Source organism: Bos mutus, chromosome 22 (assembly GCF_027580195.1).
Source record: "Bos mutus isolate GX-2022 chromosome 22, NWIPB_WYAK_1.1, whole genome shotgun sequence".
NCBI lineage: Eukaryota > Metazoa > Chordata > Mammalia > Artiodactyla > Bovidae > Bos > Bos mutus.
Genome location: NC_091638.1, coordinates 57,342,941 through 57,362,336, shown reverse-complemented (window position 1 = coordinate 57,362,336; position 19,396 = coordinate 57,342,941). Strand labels below are relative to the sequence as shown.

The 19,396-nt window shown below is 46.3% G+C and overlaps 1 protein-coding gene across 1 annotated transcript in view; it reads right to left on the bottom strand.

Moving 5' to 3' along the window:
- MRPS25 (mitochondrial ribosomal protein S25) overlaps nucleotides 1-14,154 on the bottom strand; it is a 44,971-nt gene extending 30,817 nt beyond the window's left edge. The window contains exon 1 of the mRNA XM_005898792.2: nucleotides 13,882-14,154. Within this exon, the coding sequence (XP_005898854.1) occupies nucleotides 13,882-14,015 (134 nt within the window). The 5' untranslated portion in view covers nucleotides 14,016-14,154. The remainder of the gene's footprint in view (nucleotides 1-13,881) is intronic.
- Nucleotides 14,155-19,396: the final 5,242 nt, after the last annotated feature.

The following is a 19,396-nucleotide window of genomic DNA, read 5'->3' as shown; positions in this document are numbered from 1 at the left end:
AGAGAAATGTCGATGAAAACAGCAATGAGGAGTCATATACGGGTCAGAAAGGTCATTATCAAAAAAATTCTACAAACAAAACATTCAGAAGAGGATGAGAAGAGAGGACCCTCTCACACCGCTGGTGAAAATGTCAATTAATATGGCCACAACAAAGAACAGTATGGAGACTTAAAAAAACAAGAAAAAAAAAAAAAACTACCATACACCCCACCAACCCCACTACTGAGTATACACCTGAGAAACCAGTAATTCAAAAAAACTCAAACTCCAGGGTTCATTGCACTATTTCAGTGCAATGGATAGTCACTATCCTGGCTATCGAATCTGCTTCTTATGATAGGATATGCAATCGACCTAGATATCTGTCAACAGATGAGTGGATAAAAAAGTTGTGGTACATATATTGAATGGAATATTACTCAGCCATAAAAAGGAACAAATTTGAGTCAGTTCTAGATAGGTGTATGAACCTAGAGCCTCTAATACAGAGTAAAGTAGGTCAGAAAAACAAGTATCGTATATTAACGCATATGTACGAAATCCAGAAAAATGGTACCAATGAACCAATCTGCAGGGTGGGAATAGAGACCCTGAGGTAAAGAATGGACTTGTAGACACAGTGCCGGAAGCACAGGGTGGGAGGAATTGAGAGAGTAGCACTGAGATATGTATATTACCAGTGGTAAGATGGATAGCTAGTGAGTAGCTGCCACATAGCACAGGGAGGTCAGCCTAGCGCTCTGTGATGACCTAGAGGGATGGCATGTGGGCGGTGGTGGATGGGGCAGCTTGGGGGGACATTCAAGAGGGAAGGGATGTACGTATAATTATGTCTGATTCACTGTTTTATGGCAGAAACCAACGCAACACCGTACAACAGTTAACAAAAACTGTCAGAAAAAACATTTTGATTTTAAAAACTAAAGAAAAATTATTTAAAAAATAAAAAAGCTTGATCCACCTTTGAAAATAATGAATATAAAAACAAAAATAAACAATTAGGACATATTTAAACTTAAAAGCTTTGGCACAGCAAAGAAACCACAAACAAAACGAAAAGACAATCCATAGAATGGGAGACAATGTTTGCAAAAACAGCAACTGATGAACGATTAAGCTTCAAATTATACAAAAAGCTCATGGAGCTTAACTTCAAAAATAACAAACAATCTGATCAAAAAATACCTGGAAGACCTAAATAGACATCTCTCCAAAGAATATATACTCTTGGCCAGCAAACACATGAAAATATGATCAACATCACTCATTGAGAGAGAAATACAAACAAGAAGCTCAATGAGGCACTACCTCACACGGGTCAGAATGGCTAGTATCAAAACTTCCATCAATAAGTACTGGAGAAGGTGTGGGGAAATGCGCGTCTCCTGGACTGTTACCGGGCATGCACACTGATACAACTATGGACAGCAGTATGGAGGTCTGTTAAACCAGGCATCCTATGACCGTACTCTACTGTGAGTCGCTCAGTCAAGTCCAGCTCTTTGCGACCCCACGGACTGTAGATGGCCTGACTCCTACGTCCACGGGGCTCTCCAGGCACAAACACCAGAGCGGGTTGCCAAATATGACCATATGAGTTGGTAATCCCACTACTGGCCATATACCCTGAAAAAATCATAATTAAAAAGCAGACATGTACCCCAAAGCGCACTGCTGCACTGTTTATGATAGCTGGGACATGGAAGCAAGACAGATGCCCATCCACAGATGAATGGAGATGGAAGTTGTCGTACATATATGCAATGGAATAGTATTCAGCCATAAAAAGGAAGGAATCTGAGGAAGTTCTGAGGGTGGTGGATGAACCTAGAGTCTCTTATACAGAACGAATTCAGAAAAACAAATATCATATATTAATATACATGGAAATCTAGACAAATGGTATTGAACCCATGAGTAGGGCAGGAATAGACACCCAGAGGGACAACGGACTTTGGTCAAGGTGGGGGAAGGACAAGGTGGGACGGATTGAGAGAGAAGCACTGAAACATAAACAGTACCATGTGAAAATGCATACTTAATGGGAAGCAGCCGTATAACACAGGGAACTCAGCCTGGGGAGCTGTGATGACCTAGACGGGTGAGGGTGGATGCGGTTCAAGAAGGACGGGACATACGTGTGTTTATGGCTGACTCGGTTGTTGTATGATGAAACCAACACAACATTCAGTTGAAAGAAAGTTTTAATTATGAAAAAAATTAAAAATCTTGACCCACATTCAAAAATGATGAATATAAAAGCAAAAATAAATAACTGGAACATTCTTAAAAACTTCTGCACAACGAAGGAAACTGCAGACAACATGAAAAGGCAACACTCAGAATGGGGGACAATATCTGAAACAAGGAAACTGAGAACAGATTAACTTCCAAAATATACAAACAGCTCACTGAGTTCAGTTTCAAGAAAAATTGTGTTACTCAGACGCTCCGTCATGTAGGACTCTTTGCAACCCTGGACTGGAGTACGCCAGGCTTCGCTGTCCTTCACTATCTCCTGGAGTTTGCTCAACTCATGTCCATTGAGTCGGTGATGCCATCCAATCATCTCATCCTCTGTCACCCCTTCTCCTCCTGCACTCAATGTTTCCCAGCATCAGGGTCATTTCCAATGAGCTGGCTCTTCACATCAGGGGGCGAAAGTATTGGAGCTTCAGCATGTGTCCTTCTAATGCATATTCAGGGTTGATTTCCTTTAGGATTGACTGATTTGATCTCCTTGGAGTCCAAGGGACTCCCAGGAGTCTTCTCCAGCACCACAGTTCAAAAGCATCGATTACTTGGCACTTAGCCTTCTTTATGGTCCAACTCTCACATCCATACATGACTACTGGAAAAACCATAGCTTTGACTAGACGGACTTAGGTCAACAAACTGATGTCTCTGCTTTTTAACATGCTGTCTTGGTTGGTCTTAGCTTTTCTCCTAAGGAGCGTCTTTTAATTTCATGGCTACAGTCACCATTCACAGTAATTCTGGAGCCCAAGAAAATAAAGTCTGTCACTGTTTCCATGTCCCTGTCTGCCATGAGGTGATGTGACTGGATACAATGATCTTAAGTTTTTTGAATGTTGAAACTTTAGCCAGCTTTTTTTTTACTCTCTTCTTTTCACCGTCATCAAGAGGCTCTTTAGTTCTTCTTTGCTTTCTGCCATTAGGGTGGTGTCATCTGCATATCTGTGGTTACTGATACTTCTTCCAGATATCTTGATTCCAACCTAAGCTTTACCCAGCTTGTCATTTCACATGATGTACTCTGCATATGAGTTAAATAAGCAGGGTGACAATATACAGCCTTGACATACTCCTTTCCCAATTTGGAACCAGTCACTTGTTCCATGTAAGGTTCTGTTGCTTCTTGACCTGTATACAGGTTTCTCAGGAGATAGGTACGGTGGTCTGGTATTTCCATCTTTTTCAGAATTATCCACAGTTTGTTGTGATCCACACAGTCAAAGCCTTTAGTCAATGAAACAGAAGTAGATGTTTTTCTGGAATTCCCTTGCTTTTTCTATGATCCAGTAGATGTTGGAAATTTGATCTTTGGTTCCCCTGCCTTTCCCAAACCCAGCTTGTACATCTGCAAGTTCTCGGTTCAGGTACTGTTGAAGCCTACCTCGAAGGATTTAGAGCATTGCTTTGCTAGCATATAAAATGTGCATAATTGTGCAATAGTTTGAACATTCTTTGGCACTGCCCTTCTTTGGGACTGGAATGAAAACTGACCTTTTCCAGTCCTGTGGCCAGTGCTGAGTTTCCAAATTCACTGTCATACTGAGTGCAGCACTTTAACAGCATCATCTTTTAGGAACTGAAATAGCTCAGCTGGAATTCCATCACCTCCACTAGCTTGGTTTGTAGTAGTGCTTCCTAAGGCCCACTTGACTTCACACTCCAGGATGTCTGGCTCTAGGTGAGTGATCACACCATTGTGGTTATCCAGGCCATTAAGACCTTTTTTGTACAGTTCTTCTGTATACTTTCTGTGTATTCTTGCCACCTCTTCTTACTATCTTCTGCTTCTGTTCGGTCCATACTGTCCATACATATCGTGCCCACCCCTGCATGGAATGTCCCCTTCAGTTCAGTTGCTCAGTTGTGTCCAACTCTTTGCAACCCCTTGGACCGCAGCACGCCAGGCCTCCCTGTCCATCACCAACTCCTGGAGTTCACTCAAACTCACGTCCATCGAGTCAGTGATGCCATCCAACCATCTCATCCTCTGTCGTCCCCTTCTCCGGCCTTCAATCTTTCCCAGCATCGGGGTCTTTTCAAATGAGTCAGTTCTTCGCATCAGGTGGCCCAAAGTATTGGAGTTTCAGCTTCAGCATCAGTCCTTCCAATGAACACCCAGGACTGATCTCCTTTAGGATGGACTGGTTGGACTGCAATGTCCCTTGTTCCTTTGGTATCTCTAATTTTCTTCGAGATCTCTAGTCTTTCCCATTCTATTGTTTTCCTCTATTTCTTTGCACTCTTCTCTTGAGAAGGCTTTCTTATCTCTCCTTGCTATTCTTTGTAACTCTGTATTCAGATGGGTATCTTTCCTTTTCTCTTTTGCTTCTCTTCTATTCTCAGCTATTTGTAAGGCCTCCTCAGACAAATATTTTGCTTTTTTGCATTTTTGGTCACTGCCTCCTGTACAATGTTAAGAACCTCTACCTACAGTCCTTCAGGCACTCTGTTTATCAGATCCAATCCCTTGAATCCACTACTTCCACTGTATAATCATAAGGGATTCGATTTAGGTCATACCTGAATGGCCTAGTGGTTTTCCCTAGCTTCTTCAATTTAAGTCTGAATTCTGCAGTAAGGAGTTCATGATCTGAACCACAGTCAGCTCAAGAAAAAAGGCAATCTAATACAAAAAAATGGGGGAAGACTAAATGGACATCTCTCCAAAGAAGAGATACAGATAACCAACAAACACATGAAAATATGATCAACATCGCTCACTATTAGAGAAATGTAAATGAAAACCTCAATAAGGTATCACTTCACAGGGTCAGAAAGGCCACAATCAAAAATTTGACAAAGAATAAATGCTGGAGAGGGTGCACAGAAAAGGAACACCCTTGCACTGTGGGTGGGAATGTAAACTGCTACAGCCATCACGAACAATGGTATGGACACCCCTTAAAACAGGTAGGGATAAAACTACCATAGGACCAAGTAATCCCACTACTGGGCATATACCCTGAGAAAACAATAATTCAGAAAGACACCTGTATCCCAATTATCTATGTCCATTTCCAATAGACAGGACATGGAAGCAACCTAGATGTATGTCAACACGTGAACAGATAAAGAAGTTGTGCTACAGATATACCATGGGATACTGAAAGTGGAAGTCACTCGGTCGTGTCCGATTCTTTGTGACCCCATGAACTATACAGTCCATGGAATTCTCCAGGCCAGAATACTGGAGTGGGTAGCCTTTCCCTTCTCCAGGGGATCGTCCCAACCCAGGGATCGAACGCTGGTCTCCCGCACTGCAGACGGATTCTTCACCAGCTGAGCCACAAAGGAAGCCCACCAAGGGATATTACTCAGCCATAAGGAACGGATTTGATTCAGTTCCACGGACGTGGTTGAACCTGGAGCCTCTCAGACAGAGTGAAGAAGTCAGAAAAACAAATATTGTATTTGGTGCATCTATATGGTATCTTCACTTTCTTTTCACTTTCATGCACTGGAGAAGGAAATGGCAACCCACTCCAGTGTTCTTGCCTGGAGAATCCCAGGGACAGGGAGCCTGGCGGGCTGCCGTTTATGGGGTCGCACAGAGTTGGACACGACTGAAGTGACTTAGCATATGGTATCTAGGAAAATGGTATCGATGAACCTATTTTCAGGGCAGGAATAAGACCCAGAAGTAGAGAAGGGACTTGTGGACTCAGCAGAGGAAGGACTGGGTGGGACAAATTGAGAGTTCAGTTCAGTCGCTCAGTCGTGTCCAGCTCTTTGTGACCCCATGAACTGCAGCACGCCAGGCCTCCCTGTCCATCACCAACTCCCGGAATTCACCCAAACTCACGTCCATCGAATCAGTGATGCCATCCAACCATCTCATCCTCTGTCGTCCCTTCTCCTCCTGCCCCCAATCCCTCCCAGCATCAGGGTCTTTTCCAATGAGTCAACTCTTCACATGAGGTGGCCAAAGTCCTGGAGTTTCAGCTTTAGCATCATTCCTTCCAATGAACACCCAGGACTGATCTCCTTCAGAACGGACTGGTTGGATCTCCTTGCAGTCCAAGGGACTCTAAGGAGTCTTCGTGGCATGGAAATTCACACATGACCATGTGTAAAATGCACAGTGATGCATAGTTACTGTGTAACAGGGGCTTATCCTGGTGAGCCGTGATGACCCAGAGGGGTGGGGGTTGGTGGGACAGAGGTTCAGGATGGAGGGGGTATATACACATATATGGTTGACTGACACTTTGTATGGCAAAAACCAACACATAATTATAAAGCAAACATACTCCAGTTAAAGAATGAAATAATTATGAAAAATAAAAAAATAAGTTTCTGACACATTTTCTAAAATAATGAAAATAAAACCAAAAATAAAACTTGAACCTAATTAAACTTAAAAGGTTTGCCCAACAAAGGAAGCTACACACAAAATGGTAAAGACAACACACTCAGAATCAGAGACAATATTTTAAAGGAAGCAGCCGACATCTGATTACCTTCTAAAATATATAGTTTCTGGAGCTCAATGTCAACAAACAAAGAATAAAAATCCATTCAAAACACATGCAGAATACCTAAATGGACATCTCTCCAAAGACATACAGATGGGCAACCAACACATGAAATGTCGTTCAACATCAGTCATTATTAGAGAAATGCAAATGAAAACTTCAATGAGATATCATCTCAGAGAGTCAGAACTGCCATCATCAAAAATTCTACAAAGAATAAATGCTGGAGAGGCTGTGGAGAAAAGGGAACCCTCTTGCACTGTTGGTGGGAATGCAAACCGCTACAGCCACATGGACAACAGTATGGATATTCCTTTAAAAGTAGGGACAGACTACTACGTTATACACCATCCCATTACAGGGCACAGACCCCGAGAAAACCGTAATTCAAAAAGACACGTGTATCCCCAAAGTTCACTGCAGCAGTATTTTCGATAGCCAGGACACAGAAGCAACCTAGATGCTCATCCACAGATGAATGGATAAGGACGTGTGGTACACATATCAGTGCGGTGCTCAGTCGTGTCCGACTCTTTGTGACCCCATGAACTGCAGCACACAGGCCTCCCTGTCCAGCACCAACTCCCAGAGCTTGCTCACACTCATGTCCGTCGAGCTGGTGGTACATATATACCGTGGAATGGTACTCAGCCATACAAAGGAAGGAATAAGAGTCAGATCTAGTGAGGAAGATGATCCTAAAGCCTGTTAAACACAGTGATGTCAGAAAACAAATATATTTATGCACATGCACGGATTTCAAAAACGGTAGTTATGAACCCATTAGCAGGTCAGTAATACAGAGGCAGACATAGTGCACATTCTTCTGGATACAGTGGGAAAAGGAGAGGTTGGGATGAACTGAAAGTAGTATTGAAATACATAAGTAAAATGGATAGCCATGGGAATTTGCTTTATGAGCCGTGGAGACCAGCCTGGTATTTTCTGACAACCTAGAGGGGTAGGATGGCGTGGGAGGTGCCAAGGAGGTTCAAGAGGGAGGGCACATATGCATACCTATGGCTGATTCATGTTGATGTATGGCAGAAACCAACACAGTATGGTAAAGCAGTTATCCTCCAATTAAAAAAAAAAAAAAATACCATCACCCAGCAGTCTCACTACTGGGCATCTACCGTGAGAAAACCATAATTTAAAAAGCACATGTACCTCAGCGTGCACCACAGCACTATTTGTGGCAGCCAGGACACGTAAGCAACTTAGATGTCTGTGGACAGATGAATGGATAAAGTCGTGGTACATATATACAATGGAATATTACTCAGTGATGAAAAGGATGGAAGTTGAGTCAGTTTTAGGGAGGTGGATGAACCTAGAGCCTCTTATACAGAGTGAAGTAAGTCAGAGAGAGAAAAACAAATATCATATCAGTTCAGTTCAGTCACTCAGTCGTGTCCGACTCTTTGCGACCCCATGAATCGCAGCACACCAGGCCTCCCTGTTCATCACCAACTCCCAGAGTTCACTCAAACTCATGTCCATCGAGTCAGTGATGCCATCCAGCCATCTCATCCTCTGTTGTCCCCTTCTCCTCCTGCCCCAATCCCTCCCAGCATCAGGGTCTTTTCCAATGAGTCACATCAAGTGGCCAAAGTATGGGAGTTTCAGCTTCAGCATCAGTCCTTCCAACGAACACCCAGGTTGGATCTCCTTGCAGTCCAAGGGATTCTCAAGAGTCTTCTCCAACACCACAGTTCAAAAGCATCAACTCTTCGGCACTCAGCTTTCTTTATAGTCCAACGCTCACATCCATCCATGACTACTGGAAAAACCACAGCTTTGACTAGACGGACTTTTGTTGGCAAAGTAATGTCTCTGCTTTTTAATATGCTGTCTAGGCTGGTCATAGTTTTTCTTCCAAGGGGCAAGCGCCTTTAAATTCCTGGCTGCAGTCACCATCTGCAGTGATTTCATCAGTGTCTAAGGACATCATCAGTGTCTAAGGAGATGTCTTAAACAATAGAAATAAGACTACCATGTATCAGCAATCCCACTCCTTGGCACATACCCTGCCAAAAACGTAATTCAAAAAGACACACATAGGCCTTTCTGGTGGTACAGGGGATAAGAAACCTCCTGCCAATGCAGGCGACACAGATTTGATCCCTGGCTGGGGAAGAGTCCACATGATTCGCAGCGATGAGGCCCCTGAGCCACCACCACCGAGCCCTTGCTCTGGAGCTGGTGAGCCGCGACTGCTGAACCTGTGTTCCTGGAGCCTCTGCTCCACAACGAGAAGCCGCCGAAATGACAAGTCCACGCAGCGCAACAAAGACTAGCCCGACTCACTGCCAACGGGATGAAGCCCGCACACCACAACAAAGACTCCGTGTGGCCAAAAATATAAAATAAATCCTAAAAAAAGACACATGCAACCCCATGTTCATTGAGGCACTACTTACAATGGCTAGGACATGGAAGCAACCTGGATGTCCACAGAGGGATGAATGGATAAAGACAAGTGGTACATTTATACAATGTAACAGTCCTCAGCCATAAAAAGTAGCAAGTTTGAGTCAGCTGAAATAATGTTTAACCCAGAGCCTGTTCCACCCAGTGAAGTTAGAAACAGCATATATTAATGTATACATTTGGAATCTAGAAAAATGGGACTGATGAACCTACTGTAGGGCCGGAACCCAGGCTCAGACACGGAGAGCGGACTGTGGACACATGGGGGGCAAGCTGACCGACTAGCGCCGACATTACAGACTACCCTGAGTGAAACACGACGAGCAGGAAGCGGCTGCGTAACTCAGGGGGCTCAGCCCTGAGCGCTGGGTGACCCAGAGGGCCCGGATGCGGGGTGGGCGCGAGGCTTAGGAGGGAGGGGCTACATGAGCACACACGACTGACGGATTCAGGATGCGGTACCGCAGAAACGGACACAACGCTGTGAGGCAACTACACTCCAGTAAAATACAGTAAAAATAAACACACGAAAACACGTTAGAGACTTCATCCCTGGGACTGACACGAATACGTATCCGAGCATAATGGCTCCTTGGCAGGGGCAACATGACCCCTGCTCGAGTCAACAGTTAAGCCAGAGGCAGCCTGGCTCCTTCCCCCATCTAGTCCCTACACAGTTGCTGTTGTAGTTCTCCCTGGACACACCACCACCGTCACCTCACAGAGGGAAACAGCTCAAGGGAGCCTGTTACTTGATTTTGCTCCATCCTACAGCCGGAACAAAAGCCCCAGTAAGGCCTTGCCTGAATCTCCTGTCAGGCCTCTAGCCAACCTCTACTGCTTGGGGAAAGCCAAGCACCCTGGTCCGTATTACCCCTTACGGTTTCTTTTCCCACTCTTGCCACACCTTTGCAAATCATCCCTTGATTAAAGGCGCCCCAAATGACCCGAATTTCAACGCACCCTCTGCTTCCTGCTGCCGCCCTGCCCCCACACCAGAACATGAACAGGTGTAAACGGCACTCAGGAGAGGAGCCTGCCTGGCTTTACCACGTCCCAGCAAGTCACTGCTCTGCACCTCAGCATTTATGTCAGCACGGTGGAGGCAGGACAAGCAGTCCACACAGGAGCTTGCAGTCCATTCTCAAGAAAAGGACAGGAGCAACAGAGAGCCTGACTGTTTGACATCTGCTTGGGCAGATGTCCAAAACTGGCGCAGAATCCAAAGTTAAAACAAAAGCAATGACAAGTAATAAAGCTAGGGAAACAAAAAACTGCAAAAAGAAAAATAAAAAATAATCACCGTACTCTGACTCAACTGTGTATAGTGTTTACAGTCATAGTGACTTAACAGTGAATTCAGGCAAGAGATTCAGGCAAGGCCTTACTGGGGCTTTTGTTCCGGCTGCAGGATGGAGCAAAATCAAGTAACAGTGAATTTATTTGAAATTCTTAAATGACTGTTGGGAGGAGGTGGGGCTGTCGAGCAGCATGCACTGTGGAGTCCCATAGCAAGGCCACAGACGCAACCCTGGTCACCTCCGGAACTGACTGAGCCCATAGTGACTGTTGCCATAAGCACCCAACCCATCTAAACCGGCCAGCTCCCTGATCCCACACTAGGTACAAATATCCACCCTAACCAATCACCTAATGTCACCCTTCTGGCAGGAATTTTCTGTCTTGAGACTATAAAAATCAGCTACTAAGCCTGCATTGGCTCTCCCTGGTTGGTCAGGGGTCGGCCCTCTGTGCCTGCAGTGCCCTCATTATCTCTGCTCTTTGTTCTTAATAAACTCCTTTCTGAAACACTGTCTGGAAATTCTTTTCCAACTCACACTCAACATGCATGTGTTGGGGTGGGGAATGGCAGTGCTGCTGGGACAGCTAAATCCTTGCCTTCTAAAGTAGCAGGTCAATCGATAAAGCCTAAAGCTAAGAAAATAAAAGGAGCTAACTATGGTATTTATATGGCGGTAAAACACTTCGCTAATCAAATGGTTAGAGTTGAAAAGTAGTTGCCTCTGGGAGGAAGCGGAAGCAGAGTACTAACTACCATAATAAGCTTTGGAGACCATCACAGCTCACAGGACTGGACTTTCCCGGACTCAGGACCCCTCTCCTCAATTCCCACCCCACAGCAGAAGATGGCCACGTAGCAAAACTGTTTACAAACAAATCAGGGCACATCTGTGTCAGAGTTTCTCGCACCCGGAACTACTAGGACAACATTCAGCAGGCCTATGTAACAGTTCCTGCTGGAGCATGGCGTGGAGGGTAATAACAAAAGGTACCTTCAGTTCGCACCTGGGCACTTCCACTCGAATGCTGGCAGCAACCCCAGAGGGTGGGGGTTTTACATCAAGAAAACATGTCAGGGATCCAACCCAGGCACCCTGCACTGGAAGCACCGAGTCTTAGCCACTGGACCACCAGGAAGTTCACATGCCCCAACTAAAGATCCTGCAGGCCGAAACAAAGATCGAAGATCCTGCAGGCTGCCACTAAGACCCAGTGCAGCCTAATGAACAAATGTTTAAAAAAAAAAAAGTCCAAAAAGTAAAAGGTCCTTGGTCACATGACCAGTAAGCCACAGACTCAGGGCCGTGAGCATTGGGCTCCAGTCATTATCAAATTCACCTGGACCCCACAGCACAGGGCTGAACACAGAACCTGATAAATGCCAGCAGCTGTTACTACTCCCGTTGCATCGTGAGGGCAAGAACACCTGGCAGAAGTGAGGTGGAACAGCTCAGACAAGAATAAGGCGGCTCCCCACACACCCAGCGCACAGCCTGAGACTCACTAGCCAAGGCTGTGCTGACCACTGGCACCTGAAACGGAGGGACAGCTGAAGTGCCCGGGGCAAAGGCCAGTGGGCCTACAAAGAGCAAGTCTGCCAGGCTAAAACCTCAATACCAGTGAAACAACGCAAGCCTTTATCACTAGGAACACAGGCTGTTTGGCTACTGTTTACCTAAGAATATTAAAATATTTGAGCATGCAAGTATGAGCAGGTCTATTCTGACTGACTGGTCTTTTTAAAAAATATACGTATTTATTTGGCTGCCCTGGGTCTTAGCTGCAGCAAGTGGGATCTACTTCCCTGACCAAGGATTGAACGCTGGGCCCCCTTCATTGGGAGTACTGAGTTTTAGCCACTGGACTACTAAGGAAGTCCTAGAATTCCCCAGCTGACCATTTAAAACACCAGAGACTTACACAAAAAGCTGAAATTCAGGCTTCTTGACAAGTCAGGGATTCTCCATGGGGCCCACCTAGCTAACATGTGGCCAAGCAGTGAATGACCCCCTGAGACAGGGCAGTATTTCACTTTACTGCAGGTCCATCCACACTGTGTCCCTCCTTTGCTGTACCTGTCTGGCCTCTGCCCTGGGACTCCTGGTGTGGATAGAAGGATTCAAAGTCAGTTATGCAGGCGATCTGGAGCCCATTCAGCCCTATGACCGAGTCCTCCAGGAAGCCCTCATAACCAGCTGACCCCACACAAGTAGGTCCAAGTTCCTAGGTTCACCTGTGGAAGCAAACACAGCTAGGGGGTAGCTTCTGGCTCTCCTGAACAGCCCTGCACTGAAGAACCCCCCAGAGTGGGGGGGACCACCCTCCACAGGGAGCTGCTCTCCAGTCAGAGTCTGATCCATCCCACATACCCAGGCCCAAAGTTTCTGAAAAACAGGAATTGCATTCCCAGCACACATCGCGGGGCGGCATGAGCAGGCACTCGGTAAATTTATATCTAACACCTGAGAAGCCCAGAGCACTGTCGGCTGCCTCAAGGTCCAGTTCAAACCTTTCATTTGCAAGCTTCCCTTCCAATGAACCCCGACTCTGCTGCGGGCTGAAGAGCATCAAGGAGTCGGGGGTGCAGGGGCGAAGTGGGTAAAGGGAGGCTGCAGAGCTGGCACGGGCAGCCCCTTCATTTATAAGGGTGATGAGTCCGGACGTTCCTAGTGGTCCGGTGGTGGAGCAAGGGGCGCGGGCGCCATCCCTGGTCGGGAAGAAAGATCCCACACGCTGCAGCGCACCTAAGCCCGGGCGCGCACGGCCGGTGGTCCACAACCAGAGAAGCCGGCGCAATGAGTAGCCCCTGCTCGGGTAACAAAAGAAAGCTCCCCCGCTCCCCCCGCGGCAACTGAAGACCAGCACAGCCCAAAATTAAAAAACAACAACAACAACGGTGAGGAGACCTTGGAGAAGAAGCACTTTCAGAGCTGCCCCTCACCAGCCTGCAGGAGGGTGTGCCTGGCCGAGCCGGTCCCTCACCGTCTCGCGCTCCCTCATCCCTGGGCCGAGAGGAACACTGCGGTGAACAGCAAACGGGCTTAGACAGCACGCGGAGCATTCAGACACCGCGCTGCACGCCTGAGGGCTCCGGCCCTACCAAGGCCAGCGGCGGCAACCTCTCCCAGCGCACCCCCACCTCAGCCCTGGGACACAGGTGTCCCCCCAGTCGGGACACTGAGGAAACACAACTCGCCCGGAGCCCGCGAGTGCAAGGAGAGCCGGGACGCCAGCGGCTCGGTGGCCCCGGGCTGGGCTCCATCCACCCCACCCCTCACCCAGCCCGGCCCAGGGTCCCCTTCTGCTGTGGGACCTGGAGCAGCTGCCCGTCCGCGCAGTGGGGCAGGCACAGTGGCGCCAGGTCTCCAGCGGGCTCGCAGGCGATTGGTGGGAGCCGGCAGCTCGGACTGACCTGGCGCCTTCGCCCAGCTCCCCGTGCGTGTTGTAGTTCACCGTCATAACCTTCACCGAGTCCTTGAACACCACGTCCCCCTGACTGAGGTACTGCAGGGTGCGGCGGATCGGAAAGCGGCCCTTCATGGGCATGGCGGCGGCGGAGTCGGGGCCGGATTGCCGGCCACGAGTCCAGAAGCGCGGAGAAGCGAGCACGGCCGACAGCTCCCCTGCTCCCAGCCGGCCGCCTCGCCTCAGCGCCGGCTTCCACTTCCCGCGCAGACTCACGGGAGAGGGAGGGTCGCTCCCGGCGGGCAGCACGCGCGCCGCGGAGCACCTTGGGACTTGTAGTCCTGGCTGGCGGGGCTCTCCTCAGGTGGCGGCGGCGTGGGCGGGGAGACAGCGCCTCTGCCTTACAGCCTTGGAACTCGTGGAACTTTAGGTTTTGATGCTCTGTGACTCGGTCCTTCTCCCTTCCGCCAAGGGAAAACATTTTATGTAGACTCAAACTCGGTCATTCGGACAACAAACTTAACAGGAGGAAGTAGTTCGGGAGAGCTGAGTTTGAATACCAAGGCGCCCAATAACTTTCTGTTCAACCTCAAGTCTGTCAGTTTTCCTCATTCAACTTCTCCAGCTTTACGGTGAAGGGCTAGGACTGCGCAATGTCTAACACTGACTTAAAAAACAAACAAAAAACAAAAACTGACTTGCGAAAGGGGGGAAAAAAAGGAATTGAGTATCTATCCACTTTCTAGTTCCATCACTTGAGAGCTCTGGATCTCTATTTCTTGAAAAGCAAAAGGTGGCTGAGAAGTACTCTTTCTGAGGTACTCTTATTGATCCGAATATGTCAGTTGTTCTTTACTTTTGAAGGACAGTTTTACCAGATACAGAAATACAGGTTGGGAATGGGGGGCAACTTTCAACACTTTAAATGTTTCACTCCACTCTCTTGCATGGTTTCTGAGTAGGAGGCAGCCGTCCTTTTTTTCCACTATGGGTAAGATAGTTTTTTCTTCTGGTTTCTTTCAAGATTTTCTTTATGTCTTTCGTTTATAGAGTTTGAATAAGGTATACCTAGGTGTATAGGTTATGACAATTATCACCTTTGTCATCACCCACACAAGTAGAATTCAAATTTAGGTATATGGGGTGTGTGTGTGTGTGTGTGTGTGTGTGTGTGTGTGTAGACACATATATATTATATAACCTGCACACAGTATGTATTTCTAGCAAAATTAAATATCTAAGGTACTTGTCAATCCAGTGAAGTGCACCAGAATAAAATTTCTAGGCAAAAAGAAAAAAGAAAAAGAGAGAGAGAGATACCTAGTGTATGTTTTTGGTATTTATCCTGCTTGATGTTCTCAGAGCTTTCCTGGACTTGTAGTTTGGTGACTGCCATTCATTTTGGAAAATTCTTGGCCATTATTACTTAAAATATTTTTATTCTCTTTTTTTCCTCCTGGTATTCTGATTATGTATGTTTTACCTCTTCTGAAATTGTCCCATCGTTCTTAGATGTTCTGTGGGTTTGTTGTTGTTGTTTTCCATCCTTTTACCCATTTGCATTTCAGTAGGGAAATCTGCCAGTAAATTTGGAAAACGCAGCAGTGGCCACAGGACTGAAAAAGGTCAGTTTTCATTCCAATCCCAAAGAAAGGCAATGCCAAAGAATGCTCAAACTACCATACAAGTGTGCTCATTTCACATACTAGCAAGGTAATGCTCAAAATCCTCCAAGCTAGACTTCAATAGTATGTGAACTGTGAAGTTCCAGATGTACAAGCTAGATTTAGAAAGGGCCAAGGAACCAAACGTCAAATTGCCAGCATCCCCTGGATCATAGAAAAGGCAAGAAAATTCCAAAAAAAATCTACTTCTGCTTCATTTTCTATGTTAAAGCCTTTGACTGTGTGGATCATAACAAATTGTAGAAAATTCTTAAGAGAGATGAGAGTACCAGACTGTCTTACCTGTCTCCTGAGAAACCTGTATGCAGGATAAAAAATGGCAGTTAGAACCAGACATGGAAAAACAACGAACTGGTTCAAAACTGGGAAAGGAGTATGTCAAGGCTGTATATAGTCAACTTGCTTGTTTAACTTATATGCAGAGTACATCATGTGAAAAATGCCAGGCTGGATGAATCACAAGTTGGAGTCAAGATTGCCAGGAGAAATATCAACAATCTCAGATATGCAGATGATACCACTTTAATGGTAGAAAGTGAAAGTGAAGTCGCTCAGTCGTGTCTGACTCTTTGCGACCCCGTGGACTGTAGCCCATCAAGCTCCTCCGTCCATGGAATTCTCCAGGCAAGAATACTGGAGTGGGTTGCCACTTCCTTCTCCAGGGGATCTTCCCAACCCAGGGATCGAACCCAGGTCTCCCGTATTGCAGGCAGACGCTTTATCCTCTGAGCCACTGAAGAGGAACTAAAAAGCCTCTTGATGAGGGTGAAAGAGGAGAGTGAAAAAGCTGGCTTAAAACTCAACATTCAAAAACTAAGATCATGGGATTTGGTCCCATCATTTCATGGCAAATAGGTGGGAAAAAAGTGGCAACAGTGACAGATTTTATTTTCCTGTGCTCCAAAATCACTGAGGATGGTGACTGCAGTCATGAAATATAAAGACACTTGCTCCTTGGAAGAAAAGCTATGAAAAACCTATACAGTGTTTTAAAAAGCAGAGACATCACTTTGCTGACAAAGGTCCATATAGTCAAAGCTATGGTTTTTCCAGTAGTCATGTACAGATCTGAGAGTTGTACCATAAGAAAGCTGAGCACCAAAGAACTGATGTTTTTGAATTGTGGTGCTAGAGAAGACTCTTGAGAGTCCCTTGGACTGCAAGGAGATCAAACCAGTCAGTCCTAAAGGAAAAGTGAAAGAGGAAGTCACTCAGTCATGTCTGACTCTTTGCAACCCCATAGACTATACAGTCCATGGAATTCTCCAGGCCAGACTACTGGAGTGGGTAGCCTTTCCCTTCTGCCGATCTTCCCAACCAGAGATCGAACCCAGGATGCCTGCATTGCAGGAGGATTCTTTACCAGCTGAGCCACAAGGGAAGCCCAAAATACTGGAGTGGGTAAGCCTATCCTTTCTCCAGTAGAAATCAACCCTGAATATTCATTGGAAGGACTGATGCTAAAGCTAAAGCTCCAATACTTTGGCCACATGATGCAGAGAGCTGACTCACTGGGAAAGACCCTGATGCTGGGAGAGACTGAGAACAGAAGAAGGGGGTGACAGAGGATGAGACGGTTGGATGGCATCACTGTCTCAATGGACATGAGTTGGAGCAAGCTCCGGGAGATAGGGAAGGACAGGGAAGTGTGGCATGCTGCAGTCCATGGGGTCACAGAGTCAGACACGACATAGCAACTGAACAACAAAGGAAGTCTCTGTGACCAACCTCCAGACTCACTGATTCTTTCCTTGGCTGTGTCCAGTCAACTGATTCTTTCCTTGGCTGTGTCCAATTAACTGATGTGCCCATCAGAAGCATTGTTAGTGTTTTTTATTTCTAGCATTTCCTTTCAATCTGTTTCCTTATCTCTGTTTCCATTACTCATCTCGTCTTGCATATTATTTACTTTTACCACTAGACTCTTTATCATATTAATCACTTAACTTTGCTATCTGGTAACTCCAACATCTGTCTAGTATCTGAATCTGGTTGTGATATATACTTGTCTTATCAGAGTGGGGTTTTTTTCCCTTACCTTTTTTTAGCACACTTAAAATTTTTTGTTGAAAGTCAGACATTATTGGCTGTATTAGGTAATAGGAACTGAGGTAAATAAGCCTCTATTATGAAGGGTTATGTTATTCTGGCTGGGACTTGAGCTGTTTAATGTTTGCTATAGCTGTAGGTGGCCAGAGGCTTCAACTCTTCTAGTGTCTTAGCTTTTGTCTCTTGTGACTTTGGGCTTCCCTAGAGAGAGTGTGCTTTGCACCTCATTCAGTTGTAGTCTACACTTATACTGGAGTTCTTTTGGTGTGGTGGTAAGGTGTAGGGGAAGGGAAGCATTCTATAATTCTATGGTGAAATCTCAGTATTTTAATGGATCAGTGTCCTTGGGCTGTGACCTTTGTAAGTGTTTCTTAATCCACCTCTGTGATAAAAAAAGAAATATATTTGGTCTTTGTTCCCAGCTCCTGGCCAGAGCTCCTATACAGGGAAGGCCAGAGAAGCGTGGCACGCTGCAGTCCATGGGGTCGCAGAGTCAGACACGACATAGCAACGGAACAACAAAGGAAAGTCTCTATGACCGACCTCCAGACTCACTGATTCTTTCCTTGAAAGTACCCTACAACTCAAAGTACCCTTCCTTGTAGGGTACTCTCCTGGTGGTCCAGTGCCTAGGACCCCACAGTCCCAATGCAGGGGTCTGGGTTCAATCCCTAGTTGGGAACTAGATCCCACATGCTTCAACTAAAGATCTGACATGCTGCAAAGAAGCTCGAGGATCCCACGTGCTGCAACTAAGACCCAGCACAGCTAAATAAATAGAAAATTTAAAAACAAAACAAACAGGTAATACTCAGTGCCTGCTGTAGGTCAGACAGAATGTCAAGTATAGGGCATGGGTACCTCATTTAAACCTCCAAACAACTCCAGTTTACAGATCAAAGAGAGTGTGGTGAGGTTAAGCATGCTAAGGGTTACACCCCTGGGATTCCAGCCTAGGTCTGCCTGATTCCAAAACCCAAGCTTGCCCTGGCCTGCTTCGTGTTTAGACACTCAGGTTTCTAACATTAGGGAGGACATTTCATCCACAGGAAGCACCTCTTCTGAACTTTAAGGTCAAAAGCTCTTCTGCCTTAAACTCTTCAGTAGCCTAGCAGGGTTTTCAAAAAGACTTCAGGACTTTCAGCTTCAGCTCAGAAACATTAAGTTTGATAGTTGTCACTCCTGTCCTTACATGAGAAAGCTGGGCAAACTGAAAGTCAGTGACTCTTCGGACCCCAGAGATCTGAGTTGGCAGGGCCGACTACCACCTAGAAACTTGGAGAGGTAAATGCAGAGGACAGCCAAGATCTGCTTACCTGCAGCAGAAGCCACTGGAACCTCAGCTGGAACACGAGCTGAACGGCTGGAGGCTGAGTGTGGACTAGCATGTGAGTGGCAGCCTGAGGGACACCCTACACTCTCCTAAACATCACCTCCTCCAGGGTTAGTCCTGGGAGGTCTCAAAGGTCCAAGTGATGGCAACATCGAAGACCCACTCAGCAGCTTCCTCTCTCTTCCCGTTGCCCAATTCTGCTACCTTTGGGCAAGACACCTGTGTAAGACAGTTCATTTCATCAACACTGCAGGAATCACTGAACATAAGGGCAGAACTGGAACCCGTATTTATCCCTTGGGAAGACTCCTGGTTTTGTCTGGAGGCCATAACCACACGGGGATCACAGCAGCTGGGGCTGTTTTCTTGTACTCAGAAGTCATTAACGAGAGGACTGGTATTATTAAGGAGATGACCAGATGTTATCTGGTAATTCTTGGTGTGCACAAACACAC